This window comes from Canis aureus, chromosome 3 (genome assembly GCF_053574225.1).
Source record: "Canis aureus isolate CA01 chromosome 3, VMU_Caureus_v.1.0, whole genome shotgun sequence".
NCBI lineage: Eukaryota > Metazoa > Chordata > Mammalia > Carnivora > Canidae > Canis > Canis aureus.
The window spans coordinates 23,314,645-23,337,845 of NC_135613.1; the positions used below are offsets into that span (position 1 = coordinate 23,314,645).

Here is a 23,201-nt window from a genome sequence, read left to right on the forward strand (position 1 = left end):
GAAAGGACCACAGTCTTGTTGTCTGTCCCCCAATTTCCTTCTACATCTTCATCAGGACTTTTTGTCCTGGCAGCGCCGGCATCCCCGCGACGGGCCCACACCGCAACTCTAAGAAATCACCCTGACCTCTAACCCCAGGGAGTTTTATTCCATGCCATACCTTCAGATTTTTTGGATTACACAAATGTCTTCATTATTCTGTTCCTATAGTTGAGCTAGACGAGTTAGAATTTCCCCAGAGACAAACCCACCAGAAACCATTACACAGGCTGGTTAACCAATGGAGAAACTTCTCAAAGCACAATGGAACACCTGCAACGAATCTGGGTCTTACAGGTGTACAAAAGGCAAAACAAAGCAAATGAAAAGGTAGAGTTCACAGAGAAAGTGGAACTTTCTTTGCCTCTATTTTATTTTTTTTTTAAGATTTTATTTATTTATTCATAAGAGACACACAGAGAGAGGCAGAGACACCGGCAGAGAGAGAAGCAGGTTCCATGCAGGGAACCTGACATGGGACTCGATCCCGGGTCTCCAGGGTCACATCCTGGGCTGAAGGCGGCAGCCGAGCCACCCAGGCTGCCCTCTTTGCCTCTGTTTTAAAATAGCAAAAGAAAATAAATAAATAAATAAATAAATAAATAAATAAATAAATAAATAAATAAAATAGCAAAAGAAATGCACTTGCTACATATATGACAAAAGGTGAATACTGCTAATACTCAGAGTTCTTACAAATTTGTAAGATAAAAATAAACTCTCGTAGAGACATACAAATAAAGAATCACAAGAAATTAAATAAAATGGCCAAGAAGCCCCACGATAGGACATGACAATTCAGGGGATGAGCACATAACCTGCATGATCTTATTTAACCCCCAAGGTGAACCTACAGGAGTAGCACTTCCCAGAAATAGTTGGGAAGGTAAAGAAGCAATTCCAAGATTTCAAAGCACTAAACGGAGCCTGGCCTGTCGACTGACACTCTGGACTCTTGAACACTGAGCTTCACTGCAGAGATAGGATGACTGATCCTCTTGCTGAGGAGGACCTGTGGGAAGAGGCCTTCTCATGTACCCCCTCTGGCAATGCAAATTCCAACAGCTGGGTAATGGGTATCTCTGAGCTATCGAGCTATCTATCGGTGTGCATACTCTACTAACAACAACCCTGCTCTGGCAGGAAGCGCACCCTAGGAGGATAACCTCAGGAGTCCTAGAAGGCACAAGTAAACATCACAAATTTCTACAAGACTGCACAAAGGCAGCCTTGACAGCACTGTTTAAGACAAGAAAAAGCTGCAAACTCTAAAGTCAATCAGTAAGGGACTAAGTGGTCAGGTGGCCTACAAATGCAGCAGAACCCCCACGAAGCTGGCTTATACTACACTGGGTGGAGGGCGGTCTATACGGTATGATCCCGTCCAAGTAAACCTGTGTCCGGGAGTCTACGTGTGCATATCGAGACGTTTCCCAAAATCTTGAGAGTGGGTTATCTTTGACTGCAAGGGTCTCTGATGATTTTTGTACTTTCCTGCCGCTGCTGTTCTGCATTGTTTGGATCTGTTTCCCATCTGTCCTTTTTGCCAAAATAGGAGACCTCACGGAACACCTGGGATCTGTCAACGTTCACACGGAGAGAGCCCTGAACTCTGGATTAAGTAAACCTTTCCTCCTGGGAACTGTTACAGAACTATTCGGCACCGTCACTCCGGCCACCAGCGTCCCTCCGAGGGAAGTCAAGCCCTGTCCGGCTGCCCTGCTCCAACTGCCCCTGCACAAGCCCGCCCTCAGGGGACCCCCGCCCGCGCCTGGGCTCCGACTGCCCCGCTCACCGCCAGCCTCGCCCCGTCCGCCGTCCCCGGCTACGCCCCCGAGGCCTGGGACCCGCCAGGATGCCCACCCGCGTCGGCGTCCCCCCCGGCCCGAACCCCGCCGCAGCCCCAGGGTCATCGCCGCGCAGCCCCCAGGGCCGGGGACCCCGCCCCCGCCAGGCCCGCTCCCAGGGCCCCCGCCAGGCCCGCTCCCAGGGCCCGCGAGCGCGGCGCCGCGGGGACTCCGCCTCTCCCGGAGTCGCCGCCCCCCCCCGCCCGGACCCCCGCCAACCGCCCCCATCCCGCGCTCACCCTCCCGGCAGCGCCGCCTCCAGATGGTGTCGGTGTGCAGGATGCGCCGGAACTTGGTGCACACTTGGGCCAGGCTGGGCAGGTCGGTGCCGGGCAGCGACGCGAAGATCTCCACCAGCAGCTCCGGCGGCAGCTCCAGGAGCGAGCAGCGCGGGGGCGGAGGGGGGCCGGCGCCCCGGCCGCCCGGCGCCCCGGACAGCGCCCCGCCCGCCTCGATGCGCTCCTCCTCGGGGTCCGTGTCCGGCTCGCTGTCGGCTGCCGCGGTCTCGGCCGGGCCCCGGCGCTGCTGGCGGCGCCGGCATCCCCGCGACGGGCCCACACCGCAGAGCCGAGCGCACACCGCCATGCCGGCGCAGGGGACCAGCCGCGCCGCCGCCGCCTCTGCGCACGCGCCGCCCCGGAGCCCGGCCCCGCCCCCGCCCCCGCCCCCGGAGCAGGGCGGGGAGCGCGGGCCACGCCCCCTGCGCCCTCGGCCACGCCCCTGCGCCTCGGCCACGCCTGCCGCGCGGGCCCCTTCCCCTTCCCGACCCGGGGCGTGAGCCAGGGCCCGACTCTCCACCTCCCGAGCGTGGGCCGCGCTACCCGGGCCGCGGCGCTCTGGGACGCTGCGAGGACCCCCGAGGACCCCGCAGGTTGTCCCCCCATAACACCCCCAGGAAGGCCCAGGACCCCGCAGGTTGTCCCCGCATAACACTCCCAGGACCCCGCAGGTTGTCCCTCCCCATAAAATTCCCAGGACGACCCGAGGACCCCGCAGGTTGTCCCCCCATAACACCCCAGGAAGGCCCAGGACCCCGCAGGTTGCCCCCCATAACACTCCCAGGACGGTCCAAGGGACCCCGGAGGTTGTCCCCCAAGTACTCCCGCAGGACAGTCCAAGGAACCCCCCCGGAAGTTCCGCCTCCCCGAGAGCCTCCCCAGAACAGCCCAAGGACCCCACAGAGGTCCCCCTCAGAACTCCTCGGTGTGGACTGAGGATTCCCCTGGAGTTCCCACCCCCCAGAACCCTCCAAGATGGCCCTAGGTTCCCACCCAGAATAGTACCAACGACACCCCCCCAGAAGCCCTCTCCCAAGCCCCTAGCATTCCTCTAGAGATGTCCCAAGAACACCACCACCGCGGCCCTAACACCACCCCAGGATGCCCCCAGGCCCGCCTAAACCGTGATTAGGTGGCCAGCAGAGCGCTGCAAACTTCTCTAGCGCTTGGAACCACTAAGCGCTTGGAACCACCTAAGCCAGATAGAACCCTGAGGTATGCCTATCAAACCCCTTTCTTTTATCTAAAATCTGACATTCACTCAATTCTACTCTTATTGCAATGAAAGGGGAGATCAGGCTATCTGATAAATCAAAGCACCAACTCTGGCGTCCTCCATACCAAGCCTTGGGGTTCTGCCCTAGTTACCTTGTTTACTGTGCCCGAGGGCATGTGTGTTCTAGAAGGCGGAGAGTATATGTAAAGCCAGCTTGTGACAGTACCTTACCTTAAATAGCTCACAACAACAAGAAACTGTAGTTATTAGTTGTTTCCAGAGAGTCAGGGAACCGCTCTACAACAAAGCCCTAAAGCGCAGGAGGAATTGCCCAGAGTCTAAAGGGAAGTATCTAGCCCAGTGTTTGAGGGGAGCGTGGAGGTCTTACTAAAAAGAAAATTAATGACCCTGCCAGTTCCCACAAATTCCTCACTACTCACTACTGCCTCTGTAGGGAGATCTCAACGCAGGAAAAAGGGAATCCAGTAATCAGGGAAGCTCAACTTCTAACAAAAATAACAATACAGTGTGTCTTAGATTAAATCTTGACCCACTCAGGTCCACACAACTGAAAACAACACCTAACTGATCTTTCTGCACCTAGTCAGTCGGCTTTCCAGTCCAGCCTCCACGCTGGTATCACAACTCTCTTCTTGCAAATAGTAACACATAAGCAGAAGCAGTCTTGTGGCACTCACCTATTTAAAGGTATTTAATGGCTCCAGTGACTCCTTATCACGTCACACAGGATTTCCCAGTCTGGCCTCTGGGCCTGTCCCCACACCCATCTCTCCAGGGGAGCCATCTGATAATCCAGAGGTCACCAGCTTAGTCACATCTCTGACTGCTCAAGCAATCTTCTCTGTCAGAAAGACCCAACTCCTTACTCTGTGCCCTTAAAGAGCCATCCTCCTTCTTCTGTGTCCCCAGATGGCATCTCCTAGGAAGGATGTTCCCTTTTTTCTACAGCACCACCATTTTATGACAAACACTTGTTTCCTTTTGTACCAGTCTCCCTAGACGTATCCCTTGTCGTGTGATAGATATTCTAACACATGGGACGCCTGGTGGCTCAGCGATTGAGCATCTGCCTTTGGCTCAGGGCGTGATCCTGGAGTTCCAGGATCCAGTCCCACATTGGGCTCCCTGCATGGAGCCTACTTCTCCCTCTGCCTGTGTGTCTGCCTCTCTCTCTGTGTCTCTCATGAATAAATAAATAAAATCTTTAAATATATATATATATGCTAACACGCATCTTGCAGTCAATGAATGGTTATTAAATGTTGAATGAAAAAAAAAAGTAGCTAAAAGAGTAAAAGTGAGAAACATGAACCAAAGAGATTTAGAGAAGCCTGGTGGATCAGCATTTTAGTACAAGCTGGTATTTCTAAGCAGAAATGCATGAACTAATGTGATAAACTTTTGCAGAATGCCAGATTATCCAATGTGCCGTGTTCTGCTTCAATCCATAGGTTCTAAAGGATAATCTGCCACTGTTACATTTTAGTTTAGTTTAGTTTTGTTTTTAATCTGTCTACCCCTCAGTAGGCAGTTTTCTCCCAGAGGAGCTTAGAGTTGTCATATACAAAATAATGTGGTTAAATTTCCATCAGAATGGTTAAAGTATTCTTTTTTATTTTATTTATTAACGAGAGAGACAGAAAGTGCACACAAGCAGGGGGAAGGGCAGAGGGAGAGGGAGAAGCAGGCTCCCCACGTGAGCAGGGAGCCAGACTCAGGGCTCAATTCCAGGACCCTGGGTTCAGGATCACAACCTGAGCTGAAGGCAGACACTTAAACCGATGGAGCCACCCAGGTGCCCCAAATGGTTAAACTATTGTGTTTATAGTTTGGATTGTGCACCTATACAGTTATGAAGACCTATCCATATCTGTATATCCTTGAGAGCAGGACTAACAGAAGGCTGTGTGTGTGTGATCTAAAAGAATCAAATTAGTGCTAACCAGAATAGAAAGAAATATGTAGCTATGGGAACTTGGGTAACCCCTCTTGGCAGGAAGGAACTCAAGGGGAAAAGTTGAGGGTAGCAGATAACTATTGCACATGGAACCCCCAAAGCTTGGTGTACCTTGAACACTGTTATAGTCCCTTGTACAGAATGTATCCCATAGAGAACACTAAGGAGGTTGTGGTCATAGCAAAATGAGAAAAAAACTAGATAAAAGAGATCATTTGTTTTAATGCTAGATGAGACTATAATAATGAACTCTTTGTTATGGAGAACTGATAGCATCTAAGGAGATGAGCGGATTATAGGGCAGGATATTTCTCAATTTGTTACCACAGAAGTCATAGAAACTAGTATTTCTTGGACCTGACCAAACTGTATTAACTTTACCCAGGCTGGTTCTCACAACCCAGAAGTGAAAAGTGGCATCTTTATCCCCTGCTCAGAAGAAACAGCCAAGGCAATGGAATGAAAGGAAAATATCCAAAGGCCAAACAAGAGGGCCTGTAGTGTCTCAAGAGATCCCTCCCTTAATAGTTCCACATAAGGGCGAAAGTTGGAAAAACAGCAATCCTTGAGAATTTGCTTAGAATCAAACAGAAAAACCTGTGGAATGCTGAGTCAGCGATTCATGCTCATTTCAGAAATAATGTTAGATTGTGATTTGTGATGGCTTTCCTGCATGCACTCCCTTGCAGATTTCTAAAGTTGTTCATCAGACAGCTTCACGGGGAGAGGAAGCACTGCAGAACGGTGCCTGTCCCCGCTGCTGATAGTGACTCCGAGGAGCCAGTGAAGACACTCCTAAACACTGTACTCCATTGAGAGTCGACTTCAAAATCCTCCTGACTAAATCCTTTCTGAGAATAGCTCCTGCAGGTCCTCTTGAGCAACACTTGTTTGTTTACTTGTTCTAAAGAGCAGGGAGATGACACAGGAATGATAGGAGAGCAGGCCAATAGTTGCCCAGACATCCTTGAGGCTCAGATATCTCTTCCAATCAGAAAAAGGAGAGGCGGGCAGGGTCAGGCAGGCCTGTGGGGCTGAACAACTTCTTGGTGTGACTTGTCCTCCATGTTGTGTGTGTCAAAAATAATGTGTCCTGCACTGCAGGTTGATGTTCCATGCCACATTTAACAGATTCTTAGAAATAGCTAGACAGCATGGTTTACAGCCATGTTGCATCACTAACGCTGGAGGCATCACATTCAATTTTTAGCGGTTACCTTATTTTCTCCACAATTATGGTCATTTCATATTATGGAAAAGGGAAGAGGGTAGAGTTATGTAAAACTGACACCATCTGGCTTTTGAGAATAGTAGTAGCTTAAAGGCATCATGAAATTTCTAGAGAAAACAAATTTGAATGAAAGATGTGTCTTGTTTTTCTACTTTATATAGGTTATTTTAAGGAACAGTAATGTTTATGTTATTTATTTTAAAGTAAGTCATACTATGCTTATATTAACTGGCTTAAAATAATTCTTGAGTAATATTTATTTACCACTCCGAAAATTGTTCACTACATCAGACTTCTATTATACTGCAGTCTGAGGGCACATGAAATTTTTCACATGTACTCAAACGTTTGTTTTCATTTCTTTTTTAAATATTTTATTTATTTAGTCATGAGAGACACAGCCTGAGAGAGAGAGGCAGAGACACAGGCAGAGGGAGAAGCAGGCTCCATGCAGGGAGCCCGACGTGGGACTGGATCCTGGGTCTCCAGAGTCACGCCCTGAGCTGAAGGCAGATGCTCAGCTGCTGTGCCACCCAGGGATCCCCCCATGCTTGTTTTCAAATGTTGCACTAAGTTACTTCTTTATCTGTATGTTAATATGAATTAATACATTTTAGATATAATTTATATATTATGAATATGCTATTCTTATATGGAGATTGAGACACTCTTACATGCCCACACCCTTGTTTATGAGACACCCTGACATGTCCACAGTTTTCTGAGAAACATGTAGGGAGATGTGGTTTTAGATGCTAGTAGGAATTCAAAGTTAGGAGAAGACTTTAGCAGTCACTGTAAATGTGAACCTCAGTACTTGAAAATCACAGAGTGATCTTGTCTCATCACTAGCACAGCCCTTGAAGCCTGTCCCTCCGTCGCTGTAAACTCAAGGCCTGGGGTAATTTGGTAAAGCTTTATGGATGCCTAAGGGACTGGGGAAATATGAAACGCTCCTTCCCCTCCCCCAACCTCCATAGGCCAGATAATTGATTTTCTTCCTCTCTTGCATTTGGAACAGTTGTCCAACAAGAGAACGAAAAGTCCATTTCTTACAAAATAGCAATTAAGCCAAGAAAGCAGCTCACCAGTCAATACTTAATATACAAAAGAAATCCAGAAAAAAAAAAAAGCATACAGTACACACTTTTTTTTTTTAATGTTTATTGATTTATTTGAGAGAAATGGAGGAGGGGCAGTCAGAGATAGAATCAGAGAATCTCAATCAGACTCCCCAGTGAGCCTGACACTGGATTCCACAACCAGGGGATCTGATCTGAGCCAAAATCAACAGTTACAGGCCAACGGACGCAACCACCCAGACGCCCCCACACTCTCTTTAAGACTTCAGTCCAGATCATTTTGTTTGGCAGAAGGTAGATGAAATAAACACTGACTGAATTTTTTTTTTTTTCCAATTTTCACAGAATAAATACAAAGCAATGAGGATAGTAAGTACACTTGCAGTCCGAAGCCTTCCTTTGGAACTTTGGAAACCAGAGAGAATGCGTAAATGCTGTTTAACTCAGGTTTTTCAGGGTAAAGAACTGTAACAAAAAGGGGGAAATACCTGACAGAGAGTGACACGTGGACAAATGCACCGTTGTCTAGTCAACAGTAGAATAGAACTAGAGCTAATGTCATTGTTCGGGTCTTGGGAAATAACTATACAAGGAGCTGCAACATGTTTGGCTTCTCTGTAAAGAAATCCCAGCTACAAAAAAACCCACCGAGGAATATACTTTAGTGTGCTTCGTATGTCTGCACAATAAGGTATAGAGCACAATCCGAGCACTCTATCAAACGACCATGTAAGAAAGGCTACGGCTCCGGAGCTCGGGCGGGTTCCAGCGCGTCGGGCATTCGGCGGCCGCGCGGCCCTCCCAGGTGCGCGTCCACGCCCGGGGGTCACGGTGAACCAGCCGGCTGCAGTCTGCAGGCGTCTCTCCATCTGTGCAGCGCACCTGCGCGTTCAGAGGAGGACGTTCAGGCGCGGGCAGCCCGCGGGGGGTAAGCAGGGGGCCGCCGCGGGCGCAAGGGCGCAGGTCCCTAAACACAGCAGCGACAGGCGCCCCCCCATCTGGATGAGCAACCGGCAGCCCCCAGGCCCGCGGCGCTGTGGCGGGAGCACGGGAGGAATGTGCTTCCGGAGCGGAGCTTTCTCGGCCGTGGGCTCACGGAGGCGACACACAAGTGACGCGCGGTCCGCGGGAGCCGCTGGGCCACGCGGGACTTGGGCTCGAGAGGCTTACGCCTGGGGTCTTCCCCGCCCGGACGCGCGCTTCCTCCGGCCCGCGCGCCTGCGCATCGCGGGTTCTCCGCTGCGCACGCGCGCAACCCCGCTTCCGCCACGCCCACCATGGCGGCGGCGGCCGCCGGCCTTGGCCCCGCCCCCCCAGGACGCCGCGCCAGTCACCTGACGCGGCTGCGGGTTGAAGAGACACAAGGGAAGTCGCTGTCGCCACAGTCGGAGCCTCCGCAGCCGCCGCCACCGCCGCCGCCGCTTGTAGCAGCCAGGACCCTCCGCCTCGCCGCCTCCGTCTCGCCTCCCGCGCCATGCCGTCGGAGAAGACCTTCAAGCAGCGTCGCACCTTCGGTGGGTGCCGCGGCGGGCGGGGGGAGGGGGCGCGGGCCGGCGGAAGGGCTGAGGCGCGGACCCGGGGCCGCCAGGGTCGGTGACGGCCGGGGCACGGGCCGACGGCGGGCTGCGGGGGAACGGGGGCTGAAGTGGGGCTCGCGGCGTGGGACCTAGGGGGGGCGGAGGCGGGCACCCGGGGCCGTTGGGGTCCGCGGCGGCCGGGTGGGGGGCCGAGGGGGGGCCTGAGGGGGGGCTGGGGTGGCCGAGGGGGGCTGAGGGGGCCGAGGGAGCTGAGGGGGCCGAGGGAGCTGGGGTGGCCGAGGGGGGCTGAGGGGGCCGAGAGGGACCGAGAGGGACCGAGGGGGGCCGAGGGGGGGGCTGAGGGGGCCGAGGGGGGGCCGAGGGGGGGGGCTGAGGGGACCGAGGGGGGCCGAGGGGGGGGCTGAGGGGGCCGAGGGGGGCCGAGAGGGACTGAGGGGGGGCCGAGGGGGGGGCTGAGGGGGCCGAGGGGTCGGGGACCGACGGCGTTTGGGGGCGGGGGTGGCCTGAGCGGGGTCGGACCCGGGGAGCCTCTTCCGCCCCCCTCCACCCCGGGTCGCGGGCGAGGGCGGCCGTCCGTCCGCTCGGGGTCGGGGTTCGGGGGCCGACGTGGGGCTGGGACGCCGGGGCCTGAGCACGGTCGGACCCGGGGAGCCCCTTCCGCCTCCCGCCCCGGGTCGCGGGCGAGGGCGGCCGTCCGCCCTCTCGGGATCGGGATTCGGGGCCTGAGCGGGGTGGGACCCAGGAGGGCTGAGGGCGTCGGGGTCTGGGGTTGGGGGCCCGGGTCCTAAGCAGGGTGGGACCCGGGGAGCCCCCTACCCCCCCCCCCCCCTTGGCCGGGTCGCGGGCGTCTGTCCGTCCATCCGTCCGCCGGTCCACTCTGGGCCGCGGCCAACGTGGGGGTGGGGGACCCACGGAGCACCCCTTCCTCCTCTGGGCGGGGTTGCGGCAGACGGCGGCGATCTGCCCAGGGGGTCGGGACCTGAGCTCTGTCGGACCCCCGAAGGCCCCCATCCCCGCCCTGGCCCCGGCCGGGTCGCCGTCGAGGGCGGCCGTCCATCCAGGGGGCGCCGCAAGGGAGCTGCTGAATCACCTTTTGGTCTCCCGCGATCATGGCCCGGTTGTTTGCTGGGCGCTCGGGTCAGCCCTGCAGTCCTGGGGGTCTGTCCCTCTGGAGGTGCAGATTAGGTAAGGGTGCCTTGGGGAAGGCTGGCCAGGAGGCCAGGCGGTGACAGGTACTTTGAAGTAATGACACTAGTACGCGAGTGAATCATCTCCAGGTAAGTCGCGCTGGTCACACGTGGTCGCTTACAAATGTCCCTACCTTGCCTGAGGAGGAGTGTGCACACTGGTGAGCCCTGGGGGTGGAGCATTGTACGAATCCCTGCACCCTCCAGTGTAGACCTGGTGTGGCGAATTCTCTGGATCCTTTTTGCAGCAGAACTAGGGTCCGGTGGCTTTTCTTTTTGGTTTGTTGTATTCATACTTTACCCCAGCAGTAAATCCGTTTTTTTTCCCAGATCAGGCTTAGAAACCTAACTTGGGTTCCCTGGCATTTGGTGAAACTGAAAGTAACCATCAATATTTACGCCTCCACAAAAATGAGGACAAGGCAGTGACTGGTGCTCCATTGAAGCAAGAAAGTTGTGCACTAGCAGCGTGGACACCACACTGTGTTGGTGGGGGTGTTTATAGCAGCACAGGGGAGTTCCCAGGGTCATCTTCTTTAGGGTCTAAGGCAGCAACACTGTGCACTCCTTTTGTTTAGTTGCCTGAAGTCCACAAAGAGCCCAGCGTTCACACAGCTTCTACATGGTGTCATAGATCACGTTACTGATAATTATTTGATTGCTTGGTCCTGAGAAGCTGCCAAGCATACCGTTTCAGTCTCTTGAGGGTTTGTTAGCCGACTTGGACGTGCATTTTTGTTGGAAATTTTCTCTTTAATGACCTCTGTGAACTCTCAATATTGTTTAGCTTTTATGCAGCCCTGAGAACAGCATCTGAATCAGATTTCCTCTTGTATCTGGCTTCGGTTCTCACTAACTCATGCATTTTATTATTATTTTTTTAACTTATGCATTTTAAAGTTAGCTGGGGGTTGCGTGGCTGGCTCAGTGGATGGAGCGTGTGACTCTTGATCTCAGAGTCGTTAGTTCAAGTCCCATGTTAGATGTAGGGCTTACTTAAACAATGAAAGTTCACTGCGGACATCTGTGTGGGAAAGATGCTTATTTTCTTATGACTGAAACTATACTTTTATAGTTTCTTTTTTTTGCTTATTTTTAGATTATTCTAGAAAAACCTCAGAGTAGGTGGTAAGAGTAGGAAAAGTGAGATTAACGTATTTTAATGAATTAGAAGGAATTCACCTGGAATCTTTGGCCCTGTGGATAAATAGGGGTTAGCCAAGAATGCCCCATTCCCCCCTCTCCCCTGTAAGTACATGTTAAATATACCAGTTTTGGGCTTGCCCCTTATCTCACCTTTACTCTCCACACCCCCCCTTGTTAAAAGATCTCTTTAATAATCATTGCAGAAGAGGATCAGGTATCAGTTAATGGCTACTCCCCTTCCTTGCTCCAGCACTGACAGTTTTCACTGATTTGTAGTACAGTGATGAGGGAAATAAGTTTTTAGGAAAGAACCTCTTCATAGAAACTAAGAGCAGACCCAGTTAGCTTGAGCAGTTCTTTCTCTTTCCAAGTGAATGAGTTTAGGTTAATTCAAAATTGAATATAGCTCTGCTGATATCTTCTGCCAGGATTGAGAGGGTGGAAGTGGACCTTGGGGCTCACCCAAAACAACCCTCTACCTTTTGTAACTGAAGAAAGTGGGTGGGGCCCAGAGAGGTGAGATCATGGTCCACCTAGTGGCGGAGTCTGGACTTGCAGTTTATTTTCTGCGGTGTATTTTCCCAGCCTCCAGTAGGTAGCCATCATCTCGGTATAGGAGATGGGCCAGCGCTTAGTGAAAAGCATAGTGTGTCTTTGCAGGTATGTGGAAAAATTTTATGAACTTCCAGCGTTGTATTTGAGCAAATAATTCTGGATTTGGTCTTCTCAAATGTAATGATTTCGCTTCAGCTTCTGGAATTGCCAAGGAATCACACTATTCTCCTGCAGTTTAGTCATGAGCAGGTTTAAACTTGTCCATTAATATTCCAAAAGTTTGCATGTCTTGGGGGAAATTTATATGTTGGTCTAGAATAAACAGCTCCATCTATTCTTAATAGGTAGACTGTAGAGAATGGTTTATACCAAAACATAGGTAGCACTCCATGAACTGAAGCAGTGTTACTCATTAATGGATTGGGTATTACATTTATGATTTATAGATAGTGGCAATATTTATTATGCTTCCATTTCACTCAGTGAAATAAAGTTTTACTTTAAGTGCAGCAGGGAATCTCAAAGCAACTATGCAAATGATATGTTGGTAAAAATAAGATGCCTTAGATTCCCCCCTTTTTTTTTTTTTTTTTTTTTATGATAGTCACACAGAGAGAGAGAGAGAGGCAGAGACACAGGCAGAGGGAGAAGCAGGCTCCATGCACCGGGAGCCCGACGTGGGATTCGATCCCGGGTCTCCAGGATCGCGCCCCGGGCCAAAGGCAGGCGCCAAACCGCTGCGCCACCCAGGGATCCCAACGTCTTAGATTCCTATTCTGCTTTTATGTTTGTAGGTCTTGTATGAGTTCTTGGAGACAGGAGAAAAGGAGTCTGGGAAGTGTATCTTGGTATGCATTTGGAAGAGTATTTCCATTTTACAACTTTAATTCGTTTATTAACCATTTTCTGTGCGCAAGGCTGAGCCCTTGGTGAATAAACAGGGCATTACAGTGTTTAAAAAAAAACTTGATTAGGGATCCCTGGGTGGTGCAGCAGTTTAGCGTCTGCCTTTGGCCCGGGCGTGATCCTGGAGTCCCGGTGCATGGAGCCTGCTTCTCCCTCTGCCTATGTCTCTGCCTCTCTCTCTCTTTCTCTCTGTGTGACTATCATAAATAAATAAAAATTTAAAAAAAACTTGATTAAGAGTGTTCACGCCTGTCTTTAATCTGTGTTGGTAATGCTTTTGTTAAAATATACTGTTATCCTCTGAAAATAACTGTCTACTCAAAAAGAGTGAGGCATATACCATATTTGCTCACTCAGGCACACCACTGAGTTCATAGAACTGGCCAAGACACTCATGACATTCCTATGAGACTTTGGTACTACTTGTTTTTACCTTAAGGAAGTAACTTGTCTTCATACCTGTTTTCCCACCTTTAATAAAAATAATGATTTTTTTTGTCTTTGGAGGGGGGCATATTTTGGGGATAAATCAAGATAAAGAAACTTGATACTATAGTATTGAAATTATAGTTTCTGATTTGAAGCCTTACATTTAAAGCCTATTTTTTTTTCATTTTCCACATACCAGAACAAACCTATTTCCTTTATTAAAAAAGCTCCCCCTTCTCTCTGAATGTTTCCACTTTCAGATTTATTAGAATGAGCTTGCCTTTTTTAATTTGAGAGAGGTTCTTTTTTTTTTTTTTTTTTAAAGATTTTATTTATTCATGAGAGACACTCAGAAAGGCTGAGGGAGAAGCAGGCTCCCTCTGGGGAGCCTGATGTGGACTCAATCCAGGTCCCCAGGATCACGACCTGAGCCAAAGGCAGATGCTCAACCACTTAGCCACCGAAGTGCCGCAAGAGGATCTTAAGCAAACTTTGCACTGAGGGAAGAGCCCCAGATGGGGCTTGATATCATGACCAGAGCAGAAATTGAGTCATATTCTTAACCAACTGAGCCATTTAGGCACCCCAGTTAGGATAAGCTTTTTTTTTTTTCTTTTTTTTTTTTAAGATTCATTCATTCATTCATTCATTCATTCATTCATTCATTCGGGGCAGAGACACAGGCAGAGGAAGACACAGGGTTCATGCAGGGAGCCCAGTCTGGGACTCAGATCCCAGATCTCCAGGATCACACCCCAGCCTGCAGGCGGCGCTAAACCTCTGCACCACCGGGGCTGAGGTTAAGCTTTTAAGTGTGAAGCATATTCCCAGGTATATTAAAGAATTATTCATGGGACACCTGGGTGGCTCAGTGGTTGAGTGTCTGCCTTTCACTCAGGGTGTGATCCTGGGATTGCGTCCCGCATCTGGCTCCTTGTGAGGAGCCTGCTTCTCACTCTGTGTCTCTGCCTATCTCTCATGAATAAATAAATCTTTAAAAAAAATTCATTTGATAGAGTGAATTGTGATTTCCTCTAATTTCTGAAATCTTCCCTGACACACGAGATTTTTACTGTGAAGCAGATGGATAGCTAAGTCTAGATGGTAGAGCACCTTCTCCTGGGGTAGGACAGACATACAGGGACGGGTCTTAGACCTGAGAGAGGCATCGAAGGGGAATCAGTGACACCCTCAGAGAAGGATTTAAAGGATGATGCAAGTGAAAAAAAATTCATCCTGTGTTTCCTCTACTCTCCGTATTCTATTAATCAACTGCTTCACTTTGGACCATGTTTGGGTTTTCCACACATCAAGCAATTCAGCTGGCTGTTGTACAATTTTTAAACGGTGTGGGGTTGTTTTTGAGTAATCTCTACACGCATTGTGGGGCTTCAACTCAGGACCCTGAGATCAAGAGCCAGATGCTCAACAGACTGACAGCTGTCCTAAAATTTAACTCAATTCTAATTCACCTGGTGATAGCCTCAGATATGACAGTTTAAGTGTTCAGCCCCGCAATATTGCCCCTCCCCACCCACCACTTCGAACACTAATTACAAGTGCAGCTTGTTACTTGTGCTTCTGACTGGCTAGAAATCAGAGGTTTATAACGACCCCCTTATGTTTCATTGAATTGCTGGCGTAGCTCACAGGAAAACTTTTGTTTGCTAGACTATTGGCTTATTACAAGGGATATTAAAGCATACAGATGAACAGCTTGGTGAAAAGTACATAGGATAAGGTTAGGAAGAGTCCTGAGCACAGGAGCTTCTGTTGCTGTGGAGTTCGGTGTGTGCTACTCTCCCAGCACCTGAAATCCCTGAGCCCCATCCTTTTTAAAAAAAAAAATTTTTAAGATTTTACTTATTTATGAGACAGGCAGAAACACAGGCAGAGGGAGAAGCAGGCTCCATGCAGAGAGCCCAATGCGGGACTTGATCCACCCAATGCGGGACTTGATCCAGGGTCTCCAGGATCACGCCCTGGGCTGCAGGCAGCGCTAAACCGCTGTGCCACCGGGGCTGCCCTGAGCCCCATCCTTTTGATGGAGATTTCATTACATGGGCATAACTGGTTAAATCATTGGCCTTTGGTGATTAGTTCATCCTTCAAGCCTCTTTCCCCTCCCTGGTGGTTGGGGTGGGTCTGAACATTTCAAACCCCAAATCACTGTTGTTTTCCCCCTGGCCACCAGTTCCCCATCCTTAGGAGCTTTCTAAAAGTTACAACATTAACATAAACTTGTATGGTTGATTGGGGTTTGTTTGAATAACAAGAGATAGCCCTTATCAATACCACTCTTAATCATTTAGAAAATTCTAAGTGTTTTGGAAGCTCTGACAGGACCAGCTGCATATTTCTTGTTATTAATCACTATATTATAGATTGGGAACCACTAGGTTATGCTTACTAACGGTAACTAAATCTTTATTCTCATATACTGAATAGGAATGCACGCTGGTAGGAATCCCCATGTTTGCCATCTTCTTAGTCTATGGCAGATATGTTTATATGTAGTAATTTTATCTTAGAAGCTGATTTAGATATGTTGGATGGGAAAATAGAATTTACTTTTTTTTTTTTTTAAAGATTTATTTATTCATGAGAGATACAGGCAGAGGGAGAAGCAGGCTCCATGCAGAGAGCCTGACCTGGGACTCGATCCCGGGTCTCTGGGATCAGGCCCTGGACTGAAGGTGGTGCTAAACCATTGAGCTGCCCAGGCTGCCCTGTTTTTTGTTTTTTTTTTAAAGATTTTATTTATTCATTCATGAGAGGCACAGGCAGAAGCAGCTTCTCGCAGGGAGCCCGATGTGGGACTCAATCCCAGACCAGGATCATGACCTGAGCCAAAGGCAGACGCCCAACCGCTGAGCCACCCAGGTGTCCCAGCACTTACATGTTTGTATTTGAACATGAGAATGTTCAGTCATTTTTATGAGAATGATACTAAATGTTTTTTTTTAATCCAAAAAAATTGGCAATGGTAGAATATATGTAGATCAAAGCATCTTTTTAAAAATTTTATTTATTTATGAGAGACAACAGAGAGGCGGAGACATAGAGGGAGAATCAGGCTCCCTGAAGGGAGCCTGATGCAGGACTTGATCTCCGGACCCCGGGATTATGCCCTGAGCGAAAAGCAGACACTCAGCCACTGAGACACCCAGGTGTCCCTGCATCTTTTTTTTTCTGAAGCCACCAGGACTTCTCAGGAAGTCCATGACATTGATTATTCATGTATGATTATATTAAGGGAGAGAATAGAGATACTCTCAAAAAAAAGTATTCAACAGTAGACTTAGTGCTTTAAAATTTTGTCTAGTGATGTTGGGCAGTGGTGGGCATTGAGAAAAACTGAAAGTCAAATAGGGCATTCTTTTGGGCATTTTCTCTTAACCAATGTGTCATTGAAAAGCAGGAAGTAATAAGAGAAAATCACATTGTGATTTTCTATATAGTTTGATTTCTATATAGTTTGATTGCCTATAGTTTAACAGATTCCTGTATCAACTGAAGTTTTGGAAAATTGACACATAGTGGGAGTCCTTGGAGAAAAGATTGGTAATGCCATGCAGGTAATCTGCTGATTATATTTGACTGCAAGCCTGGGGTCTCAAATTCTTGAAACTAGGAATTCTGCACTCTTGGTCATATGTTGTGACACCTGCTAGAGCCATGTAATTACATGTTGGTTTACATGGAAGTTGCATTTGGCCTTATATATCAACTTGTGCCAGATATGAAGTGCCACTGTGTGGTTCCTCTCAGTTCTCGGGAAGATGTCCTTACTGCTCTGCTCTGCCAAAGCTAGGGATAGGTGAATTTAAATATGGAAACCACCAGTAAAAGTGCAGGAAAGAAGCTACATTTTGGCCCTTAATAATGAATGCCTGTCTCTTCCTTTCGTTGCAGAACAAAGAGTAGAAGATGTCCGACTTATCCGAGAGCAGCATCCTACCAAAATCCCAGTAGGTAGTCTCCAGCACCTGTGTTTTATTATTATTAATATTAATAACATTATTAATGTATACAGAAGAGAGCACTGCTTACGTATTTTAATACAGTGCTGCTATGTGTAACTGTGTGACAGGTGTTTCTACAGAGGTCCTCAGAAAGTAATCTCCAGTGTCAATTTCACGACCTAGAATTGAGATATCTTAATATACAGTTCTTGCATCTAATCACATTCTGTTTCCTCCTGAATGAGTTTTCTGCCTTAATGTTACATACTTCACAAGTCAAATCTATTTTGGGGGAAAGGATAGAGGGGCTAGAACTGTTAGCATTTTATCAATGGAAGGAAATATCCACTCTGTTGAAGGAATCCTGCAGTAGGAAGATCAGTAGCTCTTAAGATTTTTTTTTAAAGATTTTATTCATTTATTCATGAGAGACAGAGAGGCAGAGACATAGGCAGAGGGAGAAGCAGGCTCCCTCTGGGGAGCCCAATGTGGGACTCAATCCTGGGATCACTCTCTGAGCCAAAGCAGACACTCAACCACTAAGCCACCCAGCCTCCCAGTAGCTCTCAGGATTTAAATGTAACTGTACATTCTAGGCCATCTTTTGATGCCCCAGAGAAGTCTGTTGTATTTGGCTTCTTTACAAGAGTTAGAGGAGACACTGCTTTCTTGTCATATGTAGGTACTTCAGATGCTTTTTGCTGTGCCCAGGCAGTAACACCCTCTACCTCAAATCCTTTGCTGGCAGACCCTAAAAAGTTTTCTGCTGAGGTACCAGTTGTAGAGAAATGTGGTTAAGAGGAACTTGTGGTTTCAGGTAGAGGCTGAGTTCAAGCCTTAGGCTTAAGGTTACTAAGTGATGTTGAGCTAGTTACTAAAGTTCTGAAAGGGACTTGCCACATCCTTATCTGTAAAATGGGAAGAGAATCCCATTCCATGTAGTAGTTGGAAAGATTTGCCTAGTTTTGCATACATGGTTGTTACCTCCTATGAATGCTACGGACCACTTAGAAAGAGACTCCACTGTTAAAAATTTGGTAGAAGTTTTCATTCTTGGCTTTCTGAGCTGCCATCTCAGACTAAACTAAGGTCAAAGGAGAAAAAAGGTCCAGGGGGTTGGGTCTGTAAGGTACACAGAAAAGAGAAGATGGGTCTGCCCAGCAGTTTCCAACTGTAGGATTCTACAGTAGAAGATAGTCTCTTTTCCTTGGACTATTAAAAATTTTAGTCTTTCCTTATATTTGAGGTCAACATATGGCCTAGAGAATTCTCTTAATTTTAAGGTTTTCTTTACTTTTTGGTGCTAGCTGTTAGAAATGAATAGTTGAGCCGTCTGCCAGGATTTGTTCTGCAGCCTCCTTTTGAAACATGAATATCTGTGTACATTAGCAGTCCTCTTTTCTGCTAGTAGTTCCAAGGGTTTTTGCAGAAAACTTGTACTTTCTCATATGTGCTGGTAACCCCTGAATAAGTTTGAGAAATACTCTCACAGGCACTTCTTGATGGGAATAGGATGGATGGACTGAGAAGGCACAGGCAGCTTGCTTGCTCTCCACTTCCCAAGAACAGCTTTTCTCCTGCACTTCTGTCCATAGCACTGCTGTCTAAATGCAACACTCAGGAAGGCACTTTTCAGGTGTAGCTAAATGCCTTACTCATGACTTACGTGTTGTCTTTCCCAAATGAGAATAGTACAGGAAAAAGAGGAAATAACTGAAAAGTCAACCAGTAATTTGTAGTGGATTGCTTTCAGGGAATACCAGCACTGGGGAGTCAGGGGCACCTGAGAGCAGGAGGTGCCCAAGGCCATGCTGTCTGCATCCCCAAGCTGCTGCTATGTCCTCCTTATTGATGGGAGATTTTCTTCTCATTCTTACTGCTTTCTGCCTCGTCCTGGACCAGGAATTTAAGATTTCTGTATTGCCTCTGATCTCTGTTGTTAGTCAAAACCAGGCAAAAGTAGTCTGTCTATTGATTCTCCCTTGTGAATGCCATGTTCTAAACACACACTATGGATAAATGTCCTTGATCTTATCAAGGAAGGGAATAGCAGTTTGATTTGGCTTTACGCAGAACCTTATGTGGCCCCATATAGTAGAACAACGTACAGACAAGTATCTTCCCCTTTTCTAGAGACATATTATGAAAATATTGCCATTACTGTCTCAGCTTACTATTGTTGTGGCAGGGTGGAGTTGCTTTGCCTAGAGAAGAGTATCTGGTACTCAGAAGGTGACAGGGAGGCCCAGTAAATCCTGTGTGGCAAGCTTTTGCAATGGCTTAGAACTAGGGGAAAATTGTTTTTCTTCTATGGAAAGGAAGTATGGCAAGGGGCTAATAGATCTATTTCCATACATGATGTGGAACTATGAACTGTTTTTGTGTCCTGCATAGTGCAAGTTTCTTAGCTCTTAAAACTCATTACTGAACTACCAGGAGTATATTGTCAAAATAAAACAATCTTCAAGTCTTTCTGCATTAAATTTGTCTCCAGAACTAGCTGACATTGTCTTTTCGTGGACTTTTTCCATGTCAAGTAGAGAAACCAGTTTAGCATGAAAAAAAAATTTCAGTGTATTACCATAATTAAGATCTAACACATTTCAGAGGAAATGGTATTGCAATTGACATAGATTCAGAGCTTTACACTATAAGCTGGTACCTAGCCTCTGCTTTTATTTTTCTGACTAATGAGTGTATCTTCAACAAAAAAACTACTTTCACCACCCTGCTCACCCCCTTGGAGGCAGTCACTTTGTCTTGTGTACTAGATTCTGTATGGGATAAGTCTAAGCTAATAAATGATCACTCTTAATAGGAGATCTGTGGGGAAACCAACACATGTGCTCTATTTCAAACCCCATTTTGGTATGTCCTAGTTATAACATAGGAAGTATTTCAACTCTTCTTCACTGTTAATGGTTATTAAAATCTTTCTTGGTTACTTTTCTAGGTGATAATAGAACGGTACAAGGGTGAGAAGCAACTTCCTGTTTTGGACAAAACCAAATTCCTCGTACCTGATCATGTCAACATGAGTGAGCTCATTAAGATCATTAGGTATTTAATCACCTTTTTAAAAAATTTCTTTGGGTAACTTCTCTTTCTGTATCAGACTTAGATAAATCTTTAGTTCTGATTAACATTTTTGCAAGCGTAACAAAACCTTAAAAATGTTCCTTCCTTTCTGATTTACCTGCTGGATCTCCTATCCTCTGATTCTTTTATTGATTGATTGATTGATTCTTTAATCATAACATCTAGCATAGATGTTTTCTCTAATCAGAAAATTGTACAAGTTTGTATGGTAAAATTAGTAAAAGACAATGGAGTCTTTTAAATGGTAATAAGTAGTCTGTAAATTATATTTTGAACTATTCCTCTCTTTAGACAGCTATTCAGAGAGCATACTAGTCTAAGACCAGCCTCAGGAATATAGTAAGAATAATCTACCAGGATTACCGCTAATGTCATTCATGAATGTAATCATAGGAAATGTCCTATGCTTTATGGGAAGTTGTATGAGTCATCATCAGTAGGCATACACATTGCCAGAAGCAGCATTTACAAAAGCGTTATACTTTTAGATCAGTGGGGGTGGGTGATATTTTTACATGTCCCCTGCATATTAATGTGTTGGTTGGCATCTCTTCACATTGTTTTCTTTCAATAGGAGGCGCTTACAGCTCAATGCTAATCAAGCCTTCTTCCTGTTAGTGAATGGACACAGCATGGTGAGTGTGTCCACACCGATTTCTGAAGTGTATGAAAGTGAGAAGGATGAAGATGGATTCCTGTATATGGTATATGCCTCTCAGGAGACATTTGGAATGAAATTGTTTGTGTAAGACTAGAAAGATGCATCTCTTCTAGAATTTTTTTAAACCCTTACCAAGGAGAAAAAAAGGGATATTACCAACTGAGATTGATCAGTTCATCTAATCACAGATCATCAAAACAGTAGTGTTTCTGCCTAGGAGTTTTAGGAAGTTGTTTTGTACTGCAAGCAGAAAAACTGAGCTCCAAATGAGCACATTCAGCTTTGGAAAACTATATTATTTAACCTAGGCTGTTTTGTTTTCAAATTTAGGCATTTAAAAATAAAATACTTTGCATTGTAAGTTGCCAATAAAATAGACCTTCACGTTATTTTAACGCTCTTTATCTATTAGGAACTTGCAATTTAAGCATTCAGAGAGACATTAAGTCTTTTCTAGGTTCACTGAACCAGCCAACTTTTTGTAGAAAAAGGGTTTCTACTCAATGGGAGAAATCTCTGTAAGAGGATCTTTAAGCCTAAGTTGTCAAGCATAACTCCCACCCCCCACATTTGCCATAATGGTTGGCAAAAAGCAGGGAAAATGGGAGTAAGAAAGGTTCCTGGTTCTGGTGTAAGTGTACCCTGAGTCAGCACTCTCACAGTGCTAGGGAGGTCTTGTTTGCTGCTTCTCTAGACAATAAAGAAAAGCACCACTGCTCAACAAGACGCTTGAATAATTTAAAATTTTTGTCTAGTTTCTCAAAGGGCCCAGAGAAAGAAAGTGTGACATTTCTGATTTGTTTATCCTCTAAGAAGTCAAACTGCTGTCTGCTTTGGGAAAGAAACAAGCTGTTCTATCAGTTTCATTCCTTACGACAGTGCTAGAAACTACAGAACATGGAAACTAAAGCATTACAATTCAGATGCACTCCCTCTACCCTTTGGCCTAAAGCTGTAGAGATCCATGTTTTATGTTAAGTGTGTGACTCTGTTATTAAAAAGTTACATTTTTAAAGAGTATTTCAGTTGTACTGTAGGTCAAACAACCATCAAAGTTTCTCCACTCTGACTGCATGTCAGTTGTGAAGAAAACAATAGCAAAAGGAGACCTAACACTCTTGACAGATATTAATGTCAGAAGTTTAAAATTTTTCCAAGTTTAACTAGAATAACCAATGCTTTCTACTACCTGCATGGGGTTCACTATTTACTTTTTTGTGGCAGTAGCACAGAAAGATCACACATAACTTTAGACTGTACTGTAGCAGGTCACAATTTACCTTTGTGTATTTTAGATGTGTGTGGAATACCTATACTTGTTAGTGGAGGTTACTTATTAACGGAGGTTGGGGTGGGAAGCAATAGTACTGCATATGGGCACTTGATCCCCGACCTTCCAACTACTCTTTCCGCTGCATGCATCTGTCCACATGGCTAACTTTTAATATGTGTATTTTTACATTATGTAAATTCTTAATCAGCTTGTCTTGTTTAGATTGTATACATCATTATATCTGACATTCTTGTAACTACTGTATGATCAATAAGATTCCTAGAAGAAATTCTGCTTTTTTAAAAAAACAAAAGTACCATGTGGAGAGGGGTGACTTTTATCCCACATTACTGGGTGGTCACTAGGATCTCTAAACCAAGTACATTTTTAATGAACTAAGGTGAATAAAGGCACAACTAAAAACTGTCATCAAGCTCAATTTAATGGATGAGTACTTGGTGCTTGGCAGTGCTGTACACTGTACTGTCCCAAGCCAGGCGGTGGCAGCAGTGGGGGGAGGGCCTCTGAAGGTCTCTGCCTCATCCCAGGCACCTTCCTCGCCTTGGTCAAGGTTCTGCCATCTGGTCGTCTTCGCACAAGTAAATTTTCCTGAGAACTAAAAGGGCACAAAGTAATGGGTGGATGTGGGACCTGGGTGTTTTGTGGGAACACTTGAAAACTTGCCCCTTTAAGTGAAAGTAAAACAGACGCTAGTAAGACTAGGTGAGTGGTCAAGGAGGCATTATGTGGTTTTGGGTACTTCTTGCTGCA

The 23,201-nt window shown here is 46.9% G+C and overlaps 2 protein-coding genes and 1 long non-coding RNA gene across 5 annotated transcripts in view; 1 reads left to right on the plus strand and 2 right to left on the minus strand.

Annotated features, from left to right (window-relative positions):
* The window catches only part of FBXO31 (F-box protein 31), a 44,701-nt gene extending 42,202 nt beyond the window's left edge, over positions 1-2,499 (minus strand). For both annotated transcript variants that reach the window (XM_077891071.1, XM_077891070.1), the window contains exon 1: positions 2,126-2,499. In XM_077891071.1, the coding sequence (XP_077747197.1) occupies positions 2,126-2,471 (346 nt within the window). In that variant the 5' untranslated portion in view covers positions 2,472-2,499. The remainder of the gene's footprint in view (positions 1-2,125) is intronic.
* Positions 2,500-7,927: 5,428 nt separating this feature from the next.
* On the minus strand, positions 7,928-9,273 carry LOC144310313 (uncharacterized). Its single transcript, XR_013376038.1, has 2 exons — positions 9,006-9,273; positions 7,928-8,553 (listed from the first exon to the last, which is right to left on the minus strand). It is a non-coding gene; the product is annotated as an uncharacterized LOC144310313 (long non-coding RNA).
* MAP1LC3B (microtubule associated protein 1 light chain 3 beta) lies at positions 9,001-22,859 on the plus strand. Of its 2 annotated transcripts, none has more exons than XM_077891084.1 (4): positions 9,001-9,185; positions 17,348-17,403; positions 20,351-20,457; positions 21,071-22,859. In XM_077891084.1, the coding sequence occupies exons 1-4, from the start codon at positions 9,146-9,148 to the stop codon at positions 21,243-21,245; spliced, it is 378 nt and encodes a 125-aa protein (XP_077747210.1). In that variant the 5' UTR covers positions 9,001-9,145; the 3' UTR covers positions 21,246-22,859. The 2 variants fall into 2 exon arrangements, with proteins under 2 accessions (XP_077747210.1, XP_077747209.1); XM_077891083.1 differs by lacking the exon at positions 9,001-9,185 and adding an exon at positions 10,218-10,394.
* Positions 22,860-23,201: the final 342 nt, after the last annotated feature.